At 34.9% G+C, this 20,924-nt stretch overlaps 2 protein-coding genes across 3 annotated transcripts; one reads left to right on the plus strand and one right to left on the minus strand.

The window, feature by feature from the left end:
* LOC18774659 (L-type lectin-domain containing receptor kinase IX.1) lies at positions 1,772-3,951 on the minus strand. Its single transcript, XM_020566666.1, has one exon. The coding sequence runs from the start codon at positions 3,845-3,847 to the stop codon at positions 1,880-1,882; it is 1,968 nt and encodes a 655-aa protein (XP_020422255.1). The 5' UTR covers positions 3,848-3,951; the 3' UTR covers positions 1,772-1,879.
* LOC18773420 (MADS-box transcription factor 23) lies at positions 12,476-18,986 on the plus strand. 2 transcript variants are annotated; one of them, XM_020565319.1, is made up of 9 exons: positions 12,476-12,579; positions 12,688-12,901; positions 15,879-15,957; positions 17,516-17,577; positions 17,862-17,961; positions 18,063-18,104; positions 18,211-18,252; positions 18,368-18,521; positions 18,612-18,986. In XM_020565319.1, the coding sequence occupies exons 2-8, from the start codon at positions 12,720-12,722 to the stop codon at positions 18,491-18,493; spliced, it is 633 nt and encodes a 210-aa protein (XP_020420908.1). In that variant the 5' UTR covers positions 12,476-12,579; positions 12,688-12,719; the 3' UTR covers positions 18,494-18,521; positions 18,612-18,986. The 2 variants fall into 2 exon arrangements, with proteins under 2 accessions (XP_020420908.1, XP_020420909.1); XM_020565320.1 differs by having other exon boundaries at positions 18,615-18,986.

Here is a 20,924-nt window from a genome sequence, read left to right on the forward strand (position 1 = left end):
TGATCTTTGATACAGAGTTCAACGAATCAACGGCTCTCTTGAAGGCTTGTATAGTACTTGTCGCTTCGCCGGAGCTAACTGATAAGTGGTGTGGGAACATGATAATCTGGAACAGGCATCTTTGGTGAAAGACTTGGGAATGCTGCCTCAAAGTTAAGAGTTTGAATTGCTTGCCTTATGGAAGGCCTCAGATTTTGATCCGGGTGAGCACACCACAGTCCAACAATCATCAAACACTCTACTTGTTTCTCATCATGCTCCAAATCCAGCTTCTCATCCACAGCCAATACAAGCATTCCTTGTCCATAGAGATAGAGACAGAGAGCAGAGCAGTTAATTGGAGGCCAAATTCTTGGTAAGTTACGTTATGAATTTGTCAGGCCAACAATTGCTTATAATTTGGTGATGATCCAGGTTTTCAACCACCGGCATTAATTTATACGTTGAGTAATAGTTCCACTGAAAAGGAGTTTTATGCCTGATTTATAGACAAAGACTTGATAGAGCTTGTCAATGCCTGAATATGATTAAATATTTGCTTGTTTCAAGTTCCAAATGACCCTTCATATACATTTATGGTCCAACGTGCTGCATTACAATGAGCATGTCCGCCTGGTCGAAACTTAATTCAATGGTTTAGGTAAGATACATATATTGTCAGTGGAGGGAGACGTGCCAAAGCAATATATATGAAGACTTCATATCATTGGCCTGCTTCAAAGTGTATAAACAGATAAGTTATCTCTTTTTATGAAGCTGACCTTTAGCTTCAACTAAGGTGAAGCCGTGCCATTCTTGGCTAACAGATGATACCATTATTGAGGGTTGTTTTTCTGCTATTGTGCTGGTGTTGATATTTTATTCATTTAGCAATGAGAAAACGGGATGCGGTCAACTTGCTGTTTATGTTATGGTTTCATATAGTTGAGCTGTTTATTATTATTATTATTATTATTATTATTATTATTATTATTTTATATAAGGGATATTGGTTGAGGGAGGAATCGAACCTAGGATCTCGGGTGCCGATGTAACTGCTCTTAACCAAGATGGTTGAGTTGTTATGTGAAAACTATTATCACACAGCCATATCAGCAGATTCAGCACCTGGCGTTTTTAATCAAGAGAGGTACAAGAGCGGTATAATCAAACCACAGGAAAGAGAGGTACAAGAGCGGTATAATAATGCCCAAATCCACTAAGGAAAGAAAAAATCTGTCGATACTACTAATTGATACATAGCTTTTGGAAATACAAAAGAACCACAAGATAGTCTTCTCGAACACGTTTCCCATGAGGGGCTCTACAAAGCAACTTTGTTATCAGTGTTGAGAGCGAGATCGATGTGTTCTTGTTGGAAAATGTGTCTAGGGGTGATGGGTTTTCATGGAGGAGAGAGTCACAGTGACGGAAGGTGGTGGTGCGTGGGATGATAAGGCATCGGCGCTAGGTTTCTTCGTCTTAAGTTAAGTTTACGTTCTAGATTAGGTAGTAGTAGATCCAGCCATTATTATCAAAGCTATTGGACATCAATGGTAACAGACTTAGAAGGCAACAGTAGATTTTCAATGAAAATTAATAGTGAAAAAAACATACAGAAAAAAGGGATGTCTGCATTTTCTGGTAGAATAGTGGGGGTGAAATGAAATTTTTTTTGCTGCATAATATGAGTTTGTTTGCATTATATGCAGATAAACTTTCATGCCACGTAGTTTCCCTTATTTCTTTACAATAGAATAGATCATCATACAATGAAAGAAAAATGAACTACTTTTTGAGTAATTTCCAAGCTATTTATAGATGCAACCAATCATGTCTCATGGAAAACACTAAGAATGACTTTATATACGAAGTTACAAACTGAGATTGTGTGCAGAGCTCAACGACCTTCTTGAGTGCTTGTAGTTATTAATGGATCACCGGAGCCGAATGATGGTGTAGGTACCTCATACACTGGAACTGGCATCTTTAAGGGAAGATTTGGCAATGCTGCCTCAAAGTTCAGAACTTGATTTGCTTGCCTTATCGACGGCCTTGAACTTTTATCGGGGTGAGCACACCACAGTCCCACAATCATTAAACACTCTACTTGTTTCTCTTCATACTCCAAATGCAGCCTCTCATCCACTGTTAAGAAAAGCTTTCCTTTTCCATAAAGGTCCCAAACCCACTCTATCAGCCCCATTTCGAAATCCTTTCCCATACGATCCATTGACCTTTTTCCGGTAGCTATTTCTAAGGCGACCACACCAAAGCTATAAACATCAGACTCTTTACTAGCTCTACCTGTGCTTATATACTCTGGAGCCAAGTAACCAATTGTTCCAACCAATCGAGTTGTTTGAGGGCCAAGCTCATGGTCCATTAGCCGCGCTAACCCGAAGTCACCAAGCTTGACGTTGAAGCTAGAATCTAGCATGACATTGCTTGATTTTACATCCCTGTGCACCACACATTGCTCCCACCCTTCATGAAGATAAAGCAATGCAGAGGCCAACCCCAGAGATATTTTGTATCTCACAGCCCAAGATAGTACAACAGACCTCTTCCCAAAGAGGTGAATATCAAGGCTACCATTTGGCATGAACTCATAGACAAGAAGGAACTGACCTCCGTCGTGGCACCATCCTATGAGTTGCACTAGATTTCGGTGTCTCAAGCTGCTAATAACCTTCACCTCTGTTATGTACTCCTTTCTTCCCTGCCTAGACCCGCTTGAAATTTTCTTCACCGCGACTGCTATGTCTAAATCGGTTAGGTAGCCTTTGTAAACAGCACCGAATCCTCCTTCACCCAACTTCCTCTCATTAGAGAAATTGTTGGTGGCTGTAACGAGATCGCTATAAGAGAACCTTCTTGGTCCTGCTCCTCTTTCAAGGTCTTCATTGATTGATGTTAAGTTGACTGTCTCTAGTGTTTCCCTCTGCTTTTGCTTCCACTTCCACCTCCTCACAATTAATGCTATAAATACCCCAGCTATCAGAAGAACACCCCCAGAAACTGTTAAACCCACTACTAATGTTTTCTTCTTTGCATTGTTTCCACTACTTTCTTTTCTTTCCAAAGTTGAATTGAATTCCCACGAAAGAATTGTATCCCGCTCTCCATATTTACCAGTGCCAGCGGAAAATCCAATTGTGACCCACTCAGGCAGAATTTCCTTTAGATCAATCTGGTGAAAGAGACTGGTGCTTTCGTTAGGATTCGAGGTAGCTTGGTAGCTCCAATGGACGCTTAAATTTTTAGTTGTTGCATTGTAGGCAATCCATACATCAGTAATATCTCCGCTGTGAATGCTAGCATTCCAAGGGGTGGTGACAGCAGAATAAATTGAGTTGTTGTTAATCCCGACATGCTCATAGTCGGGATCCCATTCAGGGTTCACGAACGAATCAAACTCAACAAGAAAAATTTGATTTCCAGAGAAATCACTGGTTGTGGTGTTGAATAGGCCTAGAAAGCCACCAGCTGAGTTAGGTGGGATTTGAAATCCAACGGGAGCTAGAAAGAAAGCAATACCATGGCCATAAGGGTTTTCACCTGTTGTGTCAATGATGAATGAGAAGTGTGTGCTGAAGTCTGTGAGCTTCCCAGTATCAGGGTCCCAGATAGGCACTCTCTTAGCATAAGTGGCCCAGCCAACACGGCATACGTAAGTACGCCTGTTGATCAGTTCAACTGCACCAACTGAAGCCACTGCATCTCCCTGATAGACTATGTTGTCTGCACTCGATTCGAAGCGGTTTATTTGGAAATTAATCGAACAAGCATAAGGAAGAAGCAAAAGGAAAATGAAGCTATTGATAGGTAGAGATGATAGGTTGTTGAAAGAGATGGCCATGGCCATGGCCTGGACAATAGACTGAGACAAAGAAGGAAACAGAGTAAAAGAGACAGAGGAATAGAAGTGGGAGACCAATTGCTTGGAAGCTTACATGTTGTGGGGCAACAATTTCTAGAGAAAAATATGCTGCAGCTTTAGTGTAAATTGTCAACTCTTAAAATGCATATACAATTCATAATTATGGTACCCATCTCTTGAATGATTGATTAATATTTAATATCTCATCTTTTCCGTACTAGGGTTCATACGTATATTACAACTGCATTACGACAACCATCATTCTGTGCGCTATATATATATATATATATATATATATATAATATACAGAGAGCTTTCATTGAGGGATCCCTTAAATAAGTTTATTTGAGGGACACTCCTTGTAGGCCCCACTCCGGATTGTATTTCACTAATCCAAACCGTCTATTTTGTAGATACTCATTCAAAGATCATCTCTACAAAAAATCAATTGAATCCAATATCATTTGACCACTCAATTAAGTTATTGAAATTTTAGCATTTTCTTGAAGAACCGTGTTCATTGATTTTGTAAGAGACAATTGGATGTCGAAACGGTTTCCGATTTATCCAATTTTTTGTAAGGATGATCTATGAATGAAGACCTAAAAAATAGATGGTTTGGATCATTGGGAAAAAAATTGTAGGGTACCGTAAAGGGCGTCCCTCAAATAAAATTATTTGAGGGATCCCTCAATAGAAGGGGACTGTATATATATATATATATATATGTCCTTGTAGAAGTTAATTAATGAAATTCAACGGTGTGTTAGTGAAGATGGGTTGTTAGTCGTGATGTGAGTGAAGGTTAAATAATGGGGTCTCTGCAAGAAAGTATGTTTAAAACATATTCTCTCTTAATAATAATCAGCCTGAAGTTGACCTTCGACAGGAACAGGAAGGCACCTAAAAAAGAGAGGCAACTGTTGGCTACTAAACAAAGAAATGGAACATTAATATACGTACTTCAATTGAAACATGGTTGTGTTCACATTGTCTCTGCCATTGCCAGCTCCTGTACAGGAAATATGAAAGAAACCTCAAAGTTTATTGACTATTAATAGGACTAACAACCCTAAGGCCATCTCTAGGGCTATATTTAGCCCTTTAATAAATAATTTTATAATAAATAGTGTTAGGATACATTTTAACTGTTTTACGCAGTAAAGGGCTAAATTTAATATTTTAATGGTTTTTAGTATATTATGTAAATTTATTAGTTAATTTAATTAAACTACTATTTATATCCTATTTAAAATACATTTTAGAAGAGAAAAATATTTTGGCATAGGATTTTTGACATCCACGTGTCGGCACGTGATTAACCTTATAGATTTATGATTATATTTTTTCTCGTTCTCAAAGCAACTTAAAAATAATTTCAATGGAAAAAGATATAGTTTGTAAAAGAATGAAGAGATTGTGAGAAATTATGTAAAAGGATGAAATTGAGGAAGGATAATATGTAAAATGATGAAGATGTTGTGAGAAATTATGTAAGAAGATGGAGGTATTTATACAAAAAAAAAATTTAGGAATTTTTTAGAATTTGTTTATGAAAGAAAAATTATTTTTTCGGATTTTTAAATATATATATATATAAAAAACTATATGACATCACCTAACAGCTAGGTGACATCAGCAGGGCCCCATCAAATTATTTAGCCCAAGCCATATTTGGGGAGGGGGGAATAGAAGGATGCATAGGTAAATGCTCTTAACCACTTGAGTTATAAGCCATTGCCATATAATTGAGTTATTATGTGAAAAGAATATTATCACACAGCCATATCAGCATATTCATCACTTGGCGTTCAAATGAAATGTACAACAACTGTAACACCCGACCCAAATTTAAATATTCGTTTAATCAAATTAATTTAATAAATTATGAAATTATAATTTTGCTCTCAGGAGTAGGGTTATTTTGGTCACTTTTTAATCTGGAAGGATTTTAGAAAATTGAATGGCATAATGACGTAGATCGCGTCAAGACGAGTCCGTAGACAAGTAATGGGCTCAAATCGAAGTTGTAACGAAAAAGTTACGATCAAAGGAAGCATAATGGCATAATCGTAAATATTTCAAAGTCGCATTTTTAAAATCTAAAATTCCAAAAACAGCCGGTTTTTCTCAAAACTTCCCGGAGCTCGTTCCGGCGATTCCGGCCACCAATTTCTTCAATCTAGGTATTCTTTTTCATCCTCTCAATGTGTTCTAGCTGATGATTGGATTGAATAGGATCAATTTCTGCATTTTGTAACTCGATTTATGTGACATATATTTCTATATCAACTTGGTTCATGGTTCATTACTATAATCACCACAAGATTGCCCATGATAGCCATTTCCACCAACAGGGTTCTTGGAAAGTGTCTAAATGAGAAGGATTGACAACAACTAGCCAATAAGAAAAAAGATGTTTTCAAAGATTACCTTAGAATCTGCTTAGAGTTGACCTTGAATAGTTTTACATCCTTGAGTAGTTTCAGAGATATATATTTTCCATTAATTCTATCGTAATAGCGGTGAGACAGGCTTTTTTTCTGTCAGTTTGCTAGGGCTTATAGACAAATCCTGTGGAACCAATATAAATTAGAAAATGCAGAATCTCTTCTCTTCTACGTAGTGTACTTGTTTTGAATTAATCCCTAGAGACTTAATTGTGATTAGCAAAGAACTCGACTGCTAGAAAGTTTGTTAGTATGAAAATAGTGTTGTCATTTCCTAGACTCTAGAATAGGTTGAAAATTAGGGTGTGAAGAATTGTTACTAGACGTTTTGGCACAACTCATTCAACCCCATACATCCGAGGCATGACTTGACCGATATGAGAAACTTGACTTCAGGTAAATCATGACATAATCATGCATTCATTATAGGATTCCTAGTTTGAGTTTTTTCACTCAAGTATTTTTATGTTAATCTTATTTTTAATATGATTAAATTTTATTTCTTGAGATTACTTTCCTAGTTGGACTTTATTCTGATTTAAGTTAAAATATTATTTTTCTTCCTTGACTTGAAAAGCACATTTTATTAATACCTAATTGGTCTCTTTCATAAAGATTGTTATCTTGAATAGCAATCCTTGCATAAGCTGACGAATTGAATAGTATTAGTGGTCTCCTTGTTTTTTGACGTTTTTCATTTTGTGCCCATATTAAATCACAACTAATAATCTGATTGAATTGGTTTAATGTGAGTTCATATTGCATCAGGTTAGAAGTCTTAGTTGAATGAGTCTTATAGTTGCATTGAAAGTGTAGTGACATGGGTTTTCTCTCCATGTAGAGAAACTGGCTTTGAATAAAAAGGATTGTTGTTCCTTTTCATTTGGGGCTTTTCAACGCATGAATTTTTGAACATATCGAATCTGTTTTCGAGAAAAGCTGTTGTGCTTATTTTTGTGATAAGTCATCAAGTGTTTCATGTTTACTTGGTGATTTATCAAATCCTTTCATCATTCATATTGCATTCATATGCATGTCGGTGACTCATACGGTTGAGGGCACCAAGACCGTGGTGGCAGTTTTCCTCCGGCGAGTTTGAAGCAATCGTGACCAGTATTGCGTTCAGCATAAGGAGTGTCGAAGATCATCCTTTGATAGAAGTTGAGTTATGAAAAAATCGATAAACATTATCTAGAATGTGTCTAGGATAAGTGTGTGAGTACTTCTTGTAATCATCATTCTATAGTGGATTTGAATTGGACTGAGGAGTCCCGTGGATTTTTCCCAGAGGTGGGGTTTTACCACGTAAAATAATTCTCTGCGTATTTCTTTTATTTTATGCCTAACACATTTTAGGATTAATAAGCCATATCAATCCTGCTACCGAAGTTTATTTTTATTTATTTGATTATAATCTTAAATTGGCCTATTCAAAGTTGCTTTAGTACCTGAAAATTCTCAACATTCCACTTCTTTTGACTCAGCCTAATTGCACGCTGTATGAAAATTTTCATTCTGATTTCAAGGCCAGGCAATCATTGGCCGACAGAGGGAGGGGCAACTGGGGTTTATCAGCCCCACTCAACAAAATAGTCTTTATTAATTTGTCCTAACAAATCGGTTTATCTATTGATTTGTTTCTTAAAGTGTAAGTAAATGCTCGACTAAATGTCTCAAAGAGGTTAAGGTAGGCAATTAGTTATATTTTTCTGCTTCCACAAAGTAAAATTCCTGAATTCGTCGTTGCAAGCAAGTGCCCAAAATATTCATGCCTCTATTTCTCATCTAGATTTAGCCACCATGAAATCAGATTTTTTTTTTTTTTTCCGGAACCATGAAATCAGATGTTCACCTAAATAAATTATAATTTCATGATCAAATAGAGACAAGCTAAAAATTTTAAATGATGTTGGCACATTGATTCCCCGTCATTTTAGTCAACCAAATTAACAACATGAACGTAGACATCCTAGACCTTGAGACTTTGACCAGTTCCATATCCGTAGTACGGGCTTTCCAAGTATTTGCAAGCTCCAACCACGATTCTCAAATGCTACCCAATGTTTTGGACCAGGCTTCTTTCCTACGAGGACAAAAGGCGACCCGAAAAGAAATTCGAAAGAAATTGAAACCTCTGGTAACAAAAGGACCACTAGACAACCATCTTATTTGGAAGTTAAAATCTACCATGTCTCCAACCGTCGAAAGTAAAGCAAACCCAGCTGAAGAACAAGACGAAATCAATGCAAGTGTGGGGAGAAATTTGCCTTAAGGATTAAGCCCAACTTGGTTCGTTACAATAGGCCCAAGATTCATTGCAAATTAAACAGGGCTCTGAAAAAGAAAAACGAGGTAGTTGGTATTTTGTGAAAGTTAGAAGCAGGGGGAGAAATGTGTCATTTGTGTTTGAACCTGGGACAATTGATTTACAGTCAAATGTTTTTACTACTGAGCTATGGACTCATTGGCAAGGTAGTTGGTATTTTAGCATCACACATTTTGATAAGATGCTTACTGATAATATTGCATGTTTGGTTAGCTGGACAGGATTCATAATCATAGTCAAATGTTTAGTGGCTTAAAAACAACTTGAATTGGATTCTACTAGGTTATGTAATAGCATATTTCTGTTAATTCACCCATTTTAATCATATGTAGTACGAAACACATCATCGAATTAATGTTATTGTCTCCAATCCAATATAATCCAATGCGATCCAATTCTACCCACATAATCCAATCTAATCTAAATTTCCATCACCAAACATGAACACTAAGAAAACGAAGAAAGACTTGATCTAATAAAGGGCTAGGTTAAAGTGTCAAGGACCAACAGGGAAAGAACAAAAGCACAAAATAATTCACCCCCCTTCGAGTTTCCACCCTAATATATTTCCAGTTCCAGTTCCAGTGTAAAACTTCCACCCTTCTCGAGTCTTGAAAGTCTCCTGTCAGAAATTACTTGAAGTGCAAAAGAATTGGTGTTTTCAGTCCACCGAGCAAGTGGGCTTAGAGAATCAAAAGGGGCATACCTCTCCTCCAAAAAAAAGGAGCCATATCTGACTTTCATTGGGCGGAGAAAATTGAAAGTTATGATAAAGTTCATGTGCTTCTCTTATTAGTTTATGTTTAGCTGTAAACATCGCCAGACTGAAAAGTAGTCATATATTGATTATTGAATGGTGTGATGACTCGGTAAAGCAACATTTTCCTTTGTTGGGATGATAGACTAGTGGCGAATGTCCACAAAATTGCCTTTTTCTCTTGGTCTTTGAACCTATATCATTTGTTGATGATTGACACCTGGCTAACCTGCTAGTTGATGTCATAAAGCTGTGCTTAAATTAACCCAATCTTCGATTTGGGGTTCCTTAATCCCAGGGCCCCAGTAGGATTTACAGCAAGATCGAATCTTATTGGTCTAACAAATCAAATTCACGTGGGGTTCAGCCAATGGGAACTTGTGTTTAGAGACAGTCACCAAACCATAATGATTAACTAGGCCTTAGCCACATCCTAATTATAATATATATATATAATTACCCACCTAAAAGAAAAAGTTTAAAATTCATATATACAATCAAAGAATTTTCATTGAGGAACACTCTCATAGAGCTCATTTCGTATTATATATATGTTACTAATTCAAACCATATATTTTATAAATATTCATTCAAAAATTATCTATACAAAAAATTACTTGAATCCGATATCATTTGACTACTCAATTAAATTATTGAAATTTTTTGTACTTTATTAAAGTCTCGTGTTGATTGATTTTGTAGGACACAATTAGATGTCGAAATGGTTTTTCATTTGTCTAATTTTTTGCAAGGATGATCTATGAATGTAGATTTAAAAATTAGATAGTTTGAATCGTTGAAAAAAAAATTCGTAAGAAACCCTAAAGGGTGTGTCCTTCAAATAAAATTATTTGAAAAATTCATCAATATAAAAGGACTATATATACCATACTATGGAGTATTTCTAATTGACATGTATGCCATACATATATAGTGTATATGTTGTCAATAAATATGTCATAGTGGCATGCCGACGTATTGTATCGAATCCGTTTATGGTAGGGTATAATTTTTTTTTTTAATTGTAAATAGGGTTATAAGATATTAATGATTTTACGTGTGCCAAAATTTATGTAAATTCGATGCACCACTCAAACATGTCATCTGATAGATTACATATGTGTACGTAATAATAAGCAGTGATGATCATGATCAGTTGAGTGTTGTGTGAGAGAGAAAATCTCACGGACACTGCTGCAGCTTGGTTGCTTAGGCGTGTCAATTGGCTAAGCGAATTGCGAATTGATAGAGTTTAAGAGATGTGTAATTACAATTTACAATTGGCTAATCTCGAGACAAAGGCGTGCGAAGAAGACCACTCTAAGGTTGACGGATGCTAATTTTAGCCTTTCGCATGTGAGTTGGTAGCTGAAACTTGCTGCAGGATTTCAACGCTTCAGAGAATTTCTCGTACTCTCGAAGTCCGCAACATATCTACAAAAACTAAATAAGAAAACTCAAACTACTTTTCCTAGCTTTTTCAGTTCAATGAGAGGAAAATGAACCTCAATTATTTTTCAGTTCACAGCCTACCAAAAAGGTGTATACAGATGCCTTTGTGTTTGGCAGTCCCAACTACCAAATATTACAAGTGTTCAGATGCAATGTATTAATAGATTGCATTTTGTTGCTTTTCTGGATTGGCATGGATATATTTTAACCAGTGTTTTGAATAGTGTTGGTATAGTTCGCGCTACACTATCACGCTATTCGTGAAGTGCACAAATAGCTTACGCTATATTAGTGAAATACTCAAATTTGTAAAACGCTATATTAGTTTTTTAGCAATGTCATATTGATCATTTGCAAAACGTGCTCCTCAGTTTGTAATTTATTTTTTTCTTTTTAAGTTTTCGTTTCAGTCCCATACAATCAAAAACCTACCAAAAGTCACATAACCCACTCTGAAAACACGCTTTAAATCATGAGCATATCACCTCTGAAAAATGCCTCTAGCCCTAACCCCCAAATTCTCCACATAATCTAGCAACCCATGAAATTGGAGGCCATTTTCGGAAAAGATTCAAGCTATGTATTGGGCTGTGTTGTAGCACTAATTGAGTAGAAATTGGTGAATGATCTTTGTAAAGATCAACATTTGGATGATTATTTTCTTAATGTTGAGGAGGATGATAAGGGAAGAAGATGAATTTTTATGTGACTGTTTTTGGTGAATTGTGAATTATCTTTGTAAGATCATATGTTTCTTTGGGTTTGATAATCTTGTTGAACAATCCTTTTCTTAAATGCTTGATCATTTCTTTCATAATTATATTTCTATTCCCAAAAGCTTAAGCGACATTATATGGGCATAAATTGCGACGCGTTATATATGCTGATAGAGATTCAAAAACAATCAAACCAATGCCTCTCTCTCTCTCTCTCCAAATTTACCGGCTCTAGATACAACCAAAATCACACACTCATATCATATGTGTCGAGAGACCATGAGGAAGAGGGAAAGAAAATATGCTACAAGTAGAGGGAAAGCATATTTTGGCAAAGGTAATTAGGCGCTCAATTATCCATATATAGCGTATTACTATGTTTCAAGATGAGGATGAATATATAAATGGATCATTTCATCATTTAGTGGAGGAAAATGCTAAAGGCATCACATTCTGACCACATAATTAGTTGTTTATATGAAGTAAATATATGTGGTTATTACAACAATATTAAAAGCCGACTATTGATTAACACATTAATTATCAAATCATATGGTCAAGTGATGTAATGAGATGTGTTGTGATCCTTTTAGCAATTACCCCTTAAACAAACATGATAAGATTAATGTAAATAAACAAACAAGAAAACCAGAAGAGTACGGCAAAAATTAAATTTCCAAACGCGCACTAACAAACATATATATGTGTGGGTGTAATAATTCACATGCATGTGTCGCTGACTTATACGACGGATCACACCATCAAAATACTCAATATAAAGGACATGTATAGTTTCTATATATAGCAAATTTACAAATAATATTATATAATTCATTATTGAGTACTTCAATATACAAAGTACACACCACTAATACAAGTTTAATCTACTCAAAACCCATTTCCCATTGAAAAATGGCTCTTACTTTCATCCCTAAACCACTTTTTGGCTATAAAGCTCTCATCAAGGATGAAAATGTAACACAAGCTTCTTACAACCCACAGATTTGATCAATACCGTAGGTGTTCTTATGGGCTAGCTCCACCTATACCGTGCTTTTCTTCTTAATCCTCTTAATCCTTACGCCAACAATATTGAGATTATTCATCATCACTTTTTATTGCAGAAAACCTTAAGACAAAAAGGAGCTTAAGGGTTATGGGGAGGGGTAAGATTGTGATCCGGCGGATCGATAATTCGACAAGTAGGCAAGTGACTTTCTCAAAGCGTAGAAAGGGTTTGATTAAGAAGGCAAAGGAGTTGGCAATTTTGTGTGATGCAGAAGTAGGACTTATGATCTTCTCAAGCACCGGAAAGCTATTTGAATTTTCAAGCAACAGGTTTGTCCACTATTCTTTCTTTCTCCATATATATATGTTGATCCCGTGGTTCTAGCTTACTCTGTGTGCGTCTCTGGATCATTTGAACCAACAGAAAAAGACCACTCACACTTGAATACATATTTGCAGATTCTTTATATATCTCACTGTTTGTGGAAAAATTTAGGTTAATTAATTCAATGTTATACACGGTTTTATATATTTGTTTACTGCAACATAGTTTGCATGGCCTAGTGATAGAGCTGCATGTTTCTGCATCTAAATAACTTCTTGATGATTAGGGATTATGAATAAATACATATGTTATTAATTTTTATTTTTAAAATATATGTAGCTGATCTCTTAGGATGTCTAGTTTGCCATTTTGAAGTTATGAAGAGATTCACAAAAATTGGAGCTCAACTAGAGATTAGACTACAATGCAAGCAGTTATATAGTATACCACCATTGTGCCACAGTCAAATATATTTATATAGCTCAGAATTTTATCATGGCCTGTCGTGGAATTGTATCGAGCCACCTACACCAACAAGGTGAACTTTGAATATCATCGTAGGCTGCTTAAGAGTTAAGATATGTAAAAAGGGAACAAGTGCTTGAACTAAGTCAAAGGTATAACAAAAACATAATAACAGTAGGCCAAAAAGTAACTCAAAGATAATCGAAAGAACAATATTGACTAGAATATAGTTAAATGTTGTTGAAGTTCCTTAATTATAATAAGTTAGATATAAAAATGGATTGCTTACCAACTTTGAGAGCTTTTATATAACTTTGTTATCTCTTCCCCCAGCCCATCCACTGCAGACCTGAACAGTTAACGTTGGTTCCGGCGCCCTTCATTCTTCAATTTATAGTTGGGTTTTCTTACTTTCATTCAAATATATAACCGAAGATTCATTATCCCATTCAATGATGACTTCTTAACTCAACTCCGGGCAACTTACCAAAGACTTGTCAATGAAAACGTCTTCTATAGTTGGGGCTGGCAATTTTGGTATAACAACATGATAACACTACTACTCGAAAATTATATGAAACATTCATGTTCAAGTGGATGATAATCGTGTTGTCAATCCATTTAGTGTGTATCATGTTCTTGTCATAAGCATGTTGACCTGCCTAACCCGACAATGACACGAAGACATTTGATAATAGATCGTTATATTAGGCTTGGCAACTTGCTTTGTTTAATCGTGTTCATGTCGTGTCGTGTCGTGTCATGTGAAATTATCGTAAACTCAAACCGATCTCGTTAACTTATCGTATCAAAATAAATATATTCAATTTCATTCACAAATTTATGTGTCATGTCTGCTAGTTCATCTTTCTCTTGTTTATAAAATATAAAAAAATTGCAAATAAGATGAAGTATAACATAAATAAATAAATAAAATTATAATACAATAAAAACTTATATATCTACGAAATTATACAACAAATAAAAGAAGCTATAATTCTTTAGGGAGTCATAAATGAAGTTGAAATTTTATCTACGGCTCCTAAACTTATATATCTAGAGCATTATATGTCTAGTTTATTGAGTCATAAATGCTATAATTCTTTTTTTAATTCAAAGTTTAAAATATTCATTAAATAAGACAGCATTAAATTATAGGGAGTCACTAGCAGTTCATTCTCTCTCCTCAGATTTAGAAGCTCCTAGAGGTATTCCTATTTTAATAGATAGATAGAGAGCATGGTTGGAGCTTGGAGGTGGGTATTCTCACTTCCTCCCTAAATTTTATCTTAAAAGGTGGTTTAGGGAGTCCATTGTGGATGCTCTTAAAAATTAAATTTTAATATTACTTATGATCTTTCTCCTTTTTTATTTTTTTTATTTTTTTATATGAGCAATAATGGGGGGAGGGGGATTTCCTCATACACACTGTCAAAGTGCCATAGAGATTTGAATCTGACACCACTAATATGAAAATCAAGGCCATTTCCACTAAGCTAGACCCTGTTGGTCTTTTCTTCTCTTTATAAAAAAATATTACTATTTATGACCTTTCGATTTACTATAAAGGTTAATTAGGTAAAACTTACTCATCATGTTAGGTTTTAAACAGGTTAACCATGACAACCAAAATGTGATTTAATTTTACCTAGTCATAAATGGGTACGTACGTAGGTGTGTCAATTCATCTCATGCTACACGTGTAAATAAATCCTGCCGTGTTTATGTTGACACTAATTATATTGTGTATACCATCTGCACGACAAAAACATAACATACAAACATGAATTGCCAACCATGTAGAGAAAGCACCCTTTCTGTTGGTGCTTTTGTTGAAAGCACATAAGATGTTTATATAAATCTATATACATCCTATAAATGCATTTGGAAGTCCTTCCTAAGAACACTTCTATAGTGTTTCTTTATAAAGCACTAAAAAGTGGTTCTATAACTGAAGAAACACTTTTAGCTAGCTAGCTAATTCTGCCGAATACAATGAAAAGTGTACTTTTGGTCATTTGAATTAATGCATTTTCATATTACTAATTATAGAAGCATTCTCAAGCAAACGTGAATTAGGTCAATTGATCAGGATAGTGAGTTCACCCACTTGCACTCAAGTTCGAATCCCCCTCCTCATAAGCAGCTTTAAACGTTTTGTATCACATTTATTGATCATAGTAGTATAGACTGAAGTAGATGTGACCAATTTGTATAGATAGGTGTCATGCAAGTAAAACTCACCTGTATAAAACATATATATTGTAGTAGTGAGTTACATCATTTGAATTCCAAGCCATTTGTTTTCTGTCATCATGACTCAACGTTGCAAAATAGAATTTGAGAATTGAGGCATCATTTAAGTTCATTTTTATTGTGCTGCCTATACAGAACTTCAAGGGCATTAATTTGTCTTTCTCATAGAGTGTTATTCTTTATGGCTTTGACGACCATTATATCCTCTTTTCCAAAAAGTCCTCATCAGGACAATCTGACCACTTCATGTCCTTCCCCCAGCATGAAATCAGTGATAGAGAAATACAACAAATCAAAGGAGGGGCAGCAACAACTGCTTAACCAAGCATCAGAAATGAAGGTCTTTCCATCTACCTCTCTCTAATTTAATTCTTCTGCATTATTCAAGCATGTTGTTGTTTACATTGAAGTTTATTGTTTCATCATGTTTGACCTTGAAATAAAACAATAGTAATGCTAATAATTCCACATTGCAAGAGTCAGATTTCTTTTTATTTCTTCCCAGCTTTATTTGAGTATAAAATAGATATCAGGGTAAGCATGCTCTTCAGGCTTTACATCAACCTCAAGATAGGAGATTAAAAAGGATGAAAGGCATAGTGAACTTTCTTCTTAGTGAAAGGGATGAAAAGACCTGACAGTTTTGAGCAGAGAACACACATAGTCCTAGTTTATAACATACCATTATGCAAAGATTGCACTTCTGCTTCGAATTCAGGGTTTACGGCTATAGTATCTGCATACAAATGAAACGCGTGTACGTATAGTATCTGTTTCAACATGTAGAAAGTATCACTCTGCAATATAAACAATAGACCTCTTATGTTTCCAAGAAGAAGAAAAAAAACTAATACATCTTTGTCTTATACCTTCTAGGCACTCAGTTATCATCTCTACTCAAGTATTAGGTTTTAATGCAGTTGCTTGTATTGCTACCAATAAGAACGTAACTAACAAAGAAAAAGTATTACAATATTCTGTGGTCCTGCTTTTTCAAGTCAAACGAACTATTTTTTAATGGAATTATGCCAATATGTGGATATTGAGAGGCTATAGTTTTGTCTTGATATATTCAATTCCTTTAGGCTACCAATTCTACATAAGAAAAGCTTACTTTCACACCACCATCAGGCGAAGCTAATTAAACATTACGGATCAACTTCCTTGGCACGGATCAAGTATAGTTGTTAGTTAAACCAGGTTGTGATCAAGTAAATTCTCCTGGTGGCTATCTTCATTGTCGCCTGAATTGGGAAATATAATGATGATGATGATGATGATGCATAAGATTTTACCAGATAAAACGTCACAAAAGCGTTCCCACCAACCTCAGAGGGATGAGATTGAGCCTTAGTTTTTACCAGTACTGGTATTCCAAATAAATTTAGTTACTATATTTTCAGCTGCCAAGGATGTGAACAACATGTAATCTTCTAAACAAAGTCCTGATGGTGGTATGAATCGTTGACGTAGTAACTCCATTATAAGATGGTTCGTTTGTCTTGACTAAGAAGTGCTACTAGAATATGTTGAACTAAACAAAATTGTACACATGCTGCAAGAAACTAATTTTCTTGACAAACGTGCAGAATGTGATAAATCACTCAAGGGAAAAAGGTTTAAAAACTCTGACAAATTGAAAGATTTCGATGAACATGGCTAGACAAATTTATGATGCTATGCAACCAGAGGGAGTTGGATATGAAGTACACTACATTACTACCTACCCCAAATACAATCAGATTAGTAGATATCGAAAATTCAACCGCCTCATGTATTTCTATAATGACATGTTTTTGACATATGATTGAAAGATCTTCGTCTCTGTTTGATCATATGGACTGATGCAATTCTCCGAATTTGCGTGCATTTTATTTTTGTGTTATTTTACTTGCTAGTTTTGGCAAAGGGAGGTAGCCAACTTAAGGCAACAACTGCAGAGCTTGAAAGAACATCATCGGTACAATCTTTCTACTGCAGTTTTAAATTGAACAATTTTGTTTGAGCACACAAACACTCAAATAGTGCTCATAATATGCTTCATAGAATCCTTTACAATGTCCAAACAGGTATGATATCTAATTATATGTATCTACCATATATAATCCAAACTGTATATATAGCAAAGGTAGCAAATCAGAAATGGCTTCGCACATCCCACCGAACGCGACACTAATAGTAATAGACATTAGATTGTGAAAATATAACAAACACCGGATGATAATCTGCCTTCTGGTATGACAGGCAGTGCATGGGAGAACAGCTTTATGGCTTGAGTGTCAAAGAACTGAAGGGTCTAGAAAGTCAATTAGAAATGAGTCTGCAGGGTATTCGTATGCAAAAGGTCAGATCAAATGCTTTAATTTGTGTATAATCTCATTTCCTGCTGATATCTATTGATTTTGGTAGAAGTTTGACAAATAACAAGCATTGAAACTCTTGCAGGAACAAATATTAACTGATGAAATAGAAGAGCTCAATGAAAAGGTCTTTCCAGAAACACATAATTACTCATTCCTTGTCACACATTCCACCTAAGAGTTAATTCAATTTCAACCATCATAGCATTTTCTTATTTCTCTGATCCATGCAGAGCAATCTTGTTCATCAACAAAACATGGAACTCTTTAAAAAGGTAAATCTCATTTGTCAAGAAAAAATAGAATTACTCAAGCGGGTATTCTGATCTATAACTACAACATGTAATAAAACATCATAAAAACATCACTAATTGACTTCACATGTATCAGGTTTATGGCACAACTGCTGTAAATTCAGAGAGCAGAAATGCCTGCATTCCCTATGGCATGAGCATAAGTGATGATTCGCATGTCCCGAACCAGCTTCAGCTGCGCCGGCCAAACCAACAAACCTAACATACACCACAAAGAGCAATCAAAACGGGTAAAATTCTCTTTCACATTCTTTAATTGAGAAAAAAATAAACCTCCACTATGTAACATTTTCATCTAAAATGTGCTGATCAAAATGCAGCAGCAGTCCATATATCAAAGAAGTATCTGAGGATCGTGGACAAATGTTAGCAGACTTGCCCTAAACAAAATAACTTACAACCCAAGTATATAATGTAAAACTCTTTTTTTTCTTTTCGCTGGAGAGCATAGATTGTTAAAGTTCTAGCTAAGTTGCTTCTGTGCCCTGGTGGGATTGTCTTTTTTTTTTTTCTTCTTTTTTTTCGGCCTGTTGGGCTTGCTGTTATGGCAGTTGTAATTGTTGGGTTTCTCCTCCCTGGGGCTTTTTTGTGCTCTTCATGGGCTTTGATGGCCCTGTAAAAGCTTTCCTTTGTCTAATAAAATTTCTTTTTATTTGCAATACGAAATACAAAGAAATAAAAATAAAAATTGTTTACCGAGTTATCAGAAATTGAGGTTAGAGTCGTCGACAACAAAAATAGTTAAATAGATATTTTGTTCATGAATATTCTTAGTTCTCCATGATTTTTCAAGATGAGGGACAATAGTGGTAAGAGATTTCACCAAATTTGTCCTCCAATTTCCAAGATTAAGTGATTAAGAGCATTTATCCCTGTATTTAATGTCTTAAGTTTGATTACCCTTCTCCAATATCACTTGTAAAAAAAAGTAAATAAAAGAAAATAAAGATCATGAGAGAGAGAGAACACACAAAAAGAAAAATGATTATTAAATCCAGATCACCCATTTAAATTTATAACTGATAATACTCTATTTTTTTATCAGTCCCGATCTCTTGGACCACAGGAGTCCAAGAGATTGTGGTCACCCACCGTTGGGTTTTAATCCAATTGTTCAAAAAAAAATTTTAAAAAGAGTGCAAGAGTGAGTGAACTGTTGAATTTACATCCAACGGTGAATGATCACAAATCTCTTGAACCCCTGTAGTCCAAAAGATCAGGATTGATTTTTTTATTTACTAACACTTTTAAATTAGTAGAAAAACCAATGTGACATGTATGGATAATGGAACGGAGCCAATGTGACATAAATGTAAATTTTTTTTTTTTTTTCTCTGCTGCTCCCATCTCATTTGAGAGCTCTTCCTTCAAGCCTTTATTGTGTAGGCCCAGGTGGTCTGATTTGGGGTCGTTATGTCGTCAATATGCCGTACGACATCAGGCCCTCATTGTTTTTATTAGAGCACTTCTAATAGTTTGTCTTTTTTCATAACAAAGGAGAGGTTAGGACAACCACTATTTATTATGGTGTTTCCACTAATTGCCATAACAACAACTATTCACATGAGATATTATGAGAGAAATTTGTATAGAGTTTAGTGTGGGAAGTGAAAACTATGACTAAGTATTTATTTATTTTTTAATCTGAAACTTTTTGTAGATTTTTGTAGATTTTTTTGAAAAAATTTTTTGTTGCTGACGTCACCAAACCTGGGCTTGAACTCGGGCTCATCTTGCTTGGTTTTGTGGGCCCCAGCAGCTGCCCTGCTAGCTCTTGCTGTTGGAAACTGTTTTTGGGCCTTGTTGCTGGAAGTGCTCTAAGTCCTTTTAAATTGGTCTATATCGAGTCCACGTAAGTATAAAATATTTAATATTAGCCTCTTCGCACGCACTTTCGGGCTTGCGAGAGATTTTTTATTTTTTACTAGCCTCTCTGCACGCGCTTCCGCGCCTGCGAGAGGCTTTTTAAATTAAAATTTATTTTAGATTTAAAAAAGATAATGGGTAGTTGTGTTCCATAAAAATAGGATTCATTATCTGATTTTTCTTTTAATTTTAATTTTTTTAATATGAAAAGGTGTAAATTTACCATATTATCCTCATTTAATTAATAATTTTAATTCTTAATGTTTGGATTAACCAATGGCATTTTATGGTATTATGAATGTTTCACCATTCTCTGCATTTTGCTTTATATATATAGATTTATTAATTTATTTTAGAATTATAAAAATAATAAGTAGTTGTGCTCCATAAAAATAATAAGATTCATTAACTTATTTTTCTTTTAATTTTATTTTTTTAAATATGAAAAAGTGTGAATTTATTATATTATCCTCATTTAATTAATAATTTCAATTCTTAATATTTGCATTAACCAATGGCATTTTCTGGTATTTTGAATGTTTTGCCATTCTCTGCCTTTTGCTTTATATATATAGATGACACCTATATTTGCCACATTATCATTTAACAATTAACATATTCTTTTATCTATGTGCTTATGTGTAGATTTTTCATCAATTTACCAATTTAAATTGACCTCAAAGTTTGAGGGGTTGTACATAATTAACCTTTTTTTTCAATCAAATTGCTCTATTTAGATATCTTAATTTTTTTACATTCATATATAA

The sequence above is a fragment of the Prunus persica genome, chromosome G6, assembly GCF_000346465.2.
Source record: "Prunus persica cultivar Lovell chromosome G6, Prunus_persica_NCBIv2, whole genome shotgun sequence".
Taxonomy (NCBI): Eukaryota; Viridiplantae; Streptophyta; class Magnoliopsida; order Rosales; family Rosaceae; genus Prunus; species Prunus persica.

Coding starts and splice junctions, on each gene's coding strand:
- LOC18774659 (XM_020566666.1), bottom strand. CDS start 3,847: ATGGCCATGGCCATCTCTTTCAACAACCTATCATCTCTACCTATCAAT.
- LOC18773420 (XM_020565319.1), top strand. CDS start 12,720: ATGGGGAGGGGTAAGATTGTGATCCGGCGGATCGATAATTCGACAAGT. Junction 15,958..17,515: donor ACCAAGCATCAGAAATGAAG/GTCTTTCCATCT, acceptor TTTACTTGCTAG/TTTTGGCAAAGGGAGGTAGC. Junction 18,253..18,367: donor ACATGGAACTCTTTAAAAAG/GTAAATCTCATT, acceptor CACATGTATCAG/GTTTATGGCACAACTGCTGT.